Genomic DNA, 5,448 nt, shown 5'->3' with positions numbered 1-5,448 from the left:
GGCTAAGCAAATACTCATATGCAAACTAACTTCTTAAGTCGTTTAAGAGTACTTGAAATTAAAAAAAAAAATTTAAAACAAAAATATTAAATATAAGAGCCAGCTCGCGAGCTGGGTCGGCTCGACTTATTATTAGCTCGAGCTCGATTTTTTTGGCTCGCCATTGAGCTCGACTCGAGCTCGAGTTCGAGTAAAATTTAAATGAGCCAAGCTTGAACAAGGGAAGCTCGCCCAAGCTCGGCTCGTTTACACCCCTGTCTATGGGAGGGGAGACCTCTGTACATGCTCCATACAGTCGGGTAAGCATGGCGCAGATGGGGTATCGGATTGGGTCGTACCGGGACAGCGAGTTACGACAGTGTGCTGAGGGTGACGTCGAGCGGCTAGACACCCAGCATAGCGCAGGTACGCCCGCCTGTTTTTTTTTTAAGATTCATAAGTTTGAACATTTTTAACTATACTGGTGCAATATTAATTATATTTAACTACAACTACAACTTCAGAGAATTCTAAATATTCTAAAAAAATGCAAAGCAGGTATGGAGGATACAGAGACACAGGCCCAAGAAGACATGGTTGGTGGGGCACAGGCCACTGATGACCCGCAGCCCACCAACCCTGCCCCCAGCGACCGATTAGGCCCTCGGCAGGTCCGAACCATAAGTAAGTGTATATGCTCTAATGTCGTACATATTATGTTTTAATTTACATGTTAGTTAATATTGAATTCGAAATAACTTACCTTTCTAATTTTAAATTTGTTAGGTACCGATTCTGAAGGAAACACCATCATCGAGGTGTGCACCATCCTAGACTCGCATAGGCGGCCGAGAGTCCCCCCTGGCAAACGGATCATACTGGAGTACAATGCATCATTCCTGCCAGTGGGATTTAGCGCCGTGAGGTTTAGGCGGATGACCGGAGATATAATTAAGAGCGGCAATTTTGTCCGAATACCGGACGATTGGTCGAAGGTACCGAACCGTACCAAGGAGGATATTTGGGACGCATTGATGGTATGTTTTTTAATAATATGATGACACTTAGAGCGTATATATGTATATATACGCTCTAAGTTGCAAATATATATGCGTGTTTATATCTATATGCATATACACATATTTTAAGTTTTTTTAATTTGTCAATGTTGATCTTGTGCAGGCATACTTTTTCGTCTCGCCCGAGTACAACTTGGAAGCTGTGAAGGATGAAGCATTTCGGGATATGGGCTCCAAGCTGCGGACATGGAGGCATGATCTTAAAAAAATTTGTGCCATTACCGAGGAAGATACTCCGGACACTATACGGGCAAGACTGGGGGGACAGAGGCTGGGAGAGTACAATGCTGTCGACTTGGATATATTATTAGAGAGGTGGTGTACCCAGGAGAATAGGGTAGGTCATGAGTTAAACTATTTGTGTTGTGTAGTGACCCTAATTGTACGTAATTGTATTAGTATTAACATATTAAAAGTGTTAACTGTGTAGGAGTATGCGGCGAAAATGAAGACATTGCGAGCATTAAATGATTCACCGCATTGCACCGGATCAAAGAGTTATGCCAGGTTGACACAGGAGGAGGTAAGTGTGTAATTTATCCTATACTTATAGATGTGAATGTACATGTCATCATTTTATATGTTAATATGGTATATGTATGTCCTATGTTATCTGCAGGCCGAACGTTTGGGCCATCAACCTACTCGGGCAGAAAATTACGTCCGTTCACACAAAAAGAAGAACGGTTCATATCCGAATGATATTGTGAAGGAGAGATGTGTATGCTACTACTCACCTTTCATATATTGTCTTGCTTGTATATTTGATAAATTATTTTTGATTAACGGTTGTGCGCCCCACTGACTCAATATTTAATGTGACAAACAGGAACGGATGAAGGAGCTTATACCCACCGACCCTGCAGCATCGTCTAACATCACAGATGGAACGGTAAGGTGGGCGCCAAACGACGCATTTGACCAGGCAATTGGAAATAAGCCTGAGTATGCCGGTAGGGTTCGGATGGCTGGACCAAATATTCTGCCTATGCAGGGGACCATTCGCTCATACTATACACCGTCACAGGCAAGGTCAGAAAACGCCAGGTGCTCCACGATATCACAAGACACACTTGATAGAGCACTTGAGGCGGAGAGGGCGAAGCACAAGGAAGAGATAGATGCGTTGTTGGCCGAGAACAATGCGCGGGTAGCTCAGCAAGTGGAGGAGCAGATGGCTGAGAACAATGCGCGGATAGCTCGACAGGTAGCTGAACAGGAGGCTGAACGTCAAGCAAGGTTTGATGCCCGTTTCCGCCAACTCGAGGAGCTGATGCGGTTGTACACTTCACCAGACAGTGCTTCCCCACCCGTTGCGAGGGTGCGATTGTCGGTCGACAGTGGATCAGGTATGACCTTTGTTAGTAGTCAATTTAGTTTTAGAACTGTCTATATATATATATATATATATGAACTTCTAAATTAAGAGTTTGGATATGTTGTAGTCATTCTAAATAATTAATGATGTTGTAACTCTTGGTTAAATTTGGTTTATATATCATGGTTGGTTTGGTGAACTTCTAAATTGTTGGCTTCAATTTGGTATACTATGAAATAGTGTTGGTTGAGATAATTATTTAGAGTTATTCATGCACGTATAAATGGATATAACTGCATGGAACAAAGCAACACATGCAGATCGAACTCATCAAGAACAATTATTCACAAACTTAATTTGGTAACTCTAAATATAAATAGATATAAATGCACTTAATGCTAGAGAGGGTGCTTTTCCTTTGTGTTTATCATCTCTTCCATTGAATTCCCAACATTAATAACCTATATGGAAGTTCTATAATTGCAATGGAAAAAAGAAAAATATCATATGTCTCATATAATTGCCATGAGAAAAAAGAAGTTCATTCTCTCATGTCTATATATTATTGATTGCTCTGTGACCATGCATATATATTGACTTAATGTTTTTCTATTGTTTTTTATATGAATTTTCTGCTACCTTCAAAGTTTTATATATTTTAGTTATATCATTTACCATGGAAGAATTAACATGCAACTGAGTTGGGTGAATATTCAGTCATTTTTCTTTCACGTTACCGACGTGATTGTTTGTATTCGGGCTCAATGATTGTTTGTATTATCATCTGCAGTTAGTGGATTTTATTTGTTTGGTGGTTGTTTTATTGGTGAATATTGTTTGTTTTATCATTTGCAGGTAATGGACATCGTCGAGAGGATGCTATGTGAAAAGCGCCGAATGTTGCACATTCAAGCCCCTTAATTTACATATGTTAATTCCTTAGCATTGTTATTTGTTTGATTTTGTTTTGTTTTTGTGTTTTCAGGATATAAATCAAGATGCAATTAATTCCATTGATTTTGGGCTTAAAAGCACACTTTGAGAAGACCTAGAAGATATGGTTAAACTTAACCAATCATGGTTAAGTTTAAATCAAATAAAGAAAAGGATTAATTCGGAATTTCTCAAATTGGAGTCAAAATCGGATTGGATTCAATTTTGGATTCTGCCTACGTCTCGGTATTTTGGCCATAACTTTCAGCTCAACTATCCGATTGAGGCGATTCAAGCGGCACTGGAAAGCTAAATCAAATTTCTACAAATTATTGTGAAATAGCATTTTCCTAATTCGGAGCCGCGCATTGCCAAAATTGCCCCGCAAGATAGGAACGCAATTCTGGGCGAATCCTATTCCGATTTGGACTTAGGTTTTCTTTATCATAATTGGACTTGGACTTAAATCTCCGAAATTTATAGGATTCCTAGGGCTTCTAGGACTCTCCTAAGCCTTATAAATAGGCCTCTAAGCATTGAGAAAAAACACACCGCCTCTTAGAGCAAAATTCAGTAAATTGTCTTTGGAGCTTAGGAGATCATGAGCGGCTAAACCCCTTCGTGGGGTATTGATGTAGCCCTTTCCAAGCACAATGGTTTGATTGTATTTAATTTCTAGATTTTCAATTTATGCATGTTGATTGTATAATTATGAGGATTGCTACAATTGATTTATGTTCTTAATTATTAAATGCAATTGCTCTTAAATTCCAAAATCAATATTTGTGAAATTCTTCTCTTGTCTTAGAAAGTATTTTACTTTTATTAATCTCAAATCATTCTTGTTTTCTGTGATTATGAGGATGATGGTTATACAATGGGTTTAATTGACATATGATCAATAGGATTTGATAGGCCATGCCTAGGGAAGACGGATTGTACTACACCCTAGTTTAGTGTAATTTAGGTAGACAGTCCGTGCCAACCGAAGATGGGTTACACTTATTCATTGATTGTATGTATCTTGTTATAGAATTTGATAATTTATACCTAGGGAAGACGGGTCGTACCGCGTCTTAGTGGTTAGATGGACGATCCGTGCCAACCGAAGATAGATTATGCTTATTCTTTAATAAGATAGTTTCTTGTTTATTTATAACATGCATATAATGAATTTATGGGATTAATTATGATTAACCATTGTTGTGCGGATAGAGGTGAAGTCAATACCTTACTCTCTCTCTCTTATTTTAAATCTCTTTTATTTTCATGCACTTTAGTTTTTAAGCAAATCAAATCAAAACCCCTTTTAATTAAGTTAACTTTGATCTTTTAATTTTGATAATTAAACCCTTGCAGTCCTTGAGGTTCGACACCCTCTCTATAGCCGTATTCTACAAAGATTCGTCCTATTGCGAGTGGTTATTTTTATAATTGATATTTTTGGTCACAAAAATACCACATCAATTTTTGGCGCCGTTGCCGGGGACTGCTTAACGGTTTTATTGTCACAATTTAAGGATTGATTTTAGCTTAATAATTCATTTTTCTGCTAATTTTAATTCTGTTGTGTTTTGTTTTTGTTTTATGTTAGAATTTTCAAACAGGTCCGTAGCTGCCTTCACTGTGACTGCGATCGAGCACAGGTCGCGTGTGATCAAGCGCACGTACGCACTCCACCTTTTGTGCTCGATCCCTCCACTCCTGTGCTCACACCCATCTGCGGCAGTACGCTCGAGCGTACTCTGCCATGTGATCGAGCGCATTAGCAGCAGTCGGCTTCCAAATTTCCAGGGCACCTAAAGGCCGTTTGTGAGTTTTTATTTTTATTTATTTTTATTTTTCTGTTGTTATTTTATGTTAATTATATTAGTTTAGTTCATGTGGGGAGGCATTCCAACACCCCATGGACCATGTTCATATTGCTATAGTCCTTATCTGATTATTAGAGATTGTCCTACAGCGGGACAATTTTCTAATTATTCTTATGAGCATATGAACAGACCGTTCTCTAGACCAGGGAATGGCCATTATTCTGATTCCTATAGCCCGGCGTGGAGCAACCAGTCTAATCTTTCGTGGCAAACTCAAGCTCCTGGGAATTATGCTCCACAACGTCATGAACTGTACCATCAGGCA

General features: G+C 39.0%; 1 protein-coding gene across 1 annotated transcript; it reads left to right on the top strand.

The window, feature by feature from the left end:
- The first annotated feature begins 305 nt into the window (after positions 1 to 305).
- On the top strand, positions 306 to 3,263 carry LOC132163797 (uncharacterized). Its single transcript, XM_059574169.1, has 9 exons — positions 306 to 405; positions 538 to 663; positions 766 to 974; positions 1,162 to 1,395; positions 1,489 to 1,581; positions 1,678 to 1,779; positions 1,888 to 2,085; positions 2,218 to 2,407; positions 3,232 to 3,263. The coding sequence occupies exons 1-9, from the start codon at positions 306 to 308 to the stop codon at positions 3,261 to 3,263; spliced, it is 1,284 nt and encodes a 427-aa protein (XP_059430152.1).
- The last annotated feature ends 2,185 nt before the right edge of the window (positions 3,264 to 5,448 follow it).

Source organism: Corylus avellana, chromosome ca10, assembly GCF_901000735.1.
Source record: "Corylus avellana chromosome ca10, CavTom2PMs-1.0".
Taxonomy (NCBI): Eukaryota; Viridiplantae; Streptophyta; class Magnoliopsida; order Fagales; family Betulaceae; genus Corylus; species Corylus avellana.
Note: the sequence above shows the minus strand (reverse complement) of the source record. Positions and strands in the feature narration are given on the sequence as shown.

Bases quoted from the DNA above. Each gene is read 5' to 3' on its own strand.
- LOC132163797 (XM_059574169.1), top strand. From the start codon at position 306: ATGGCGCAGATGGGGTATCGGATTGGGTCGTACCGGGACAGCGAGTTA. The intron at 975-1,161 runs GTACCGAACCGT...GATCTTGTGCAG, and splicing joins TACCGGACGATTGGTCGAAG to GCATACTTTTTCGTCTCGCC. The intron at 1,396-1,488 runs GTAGGTCATGAG...TTAACTGTGTAG, and splicing joins GGTGTACCCAGGAGAATAGG to GAGTATGCGGCGAAAATGAA.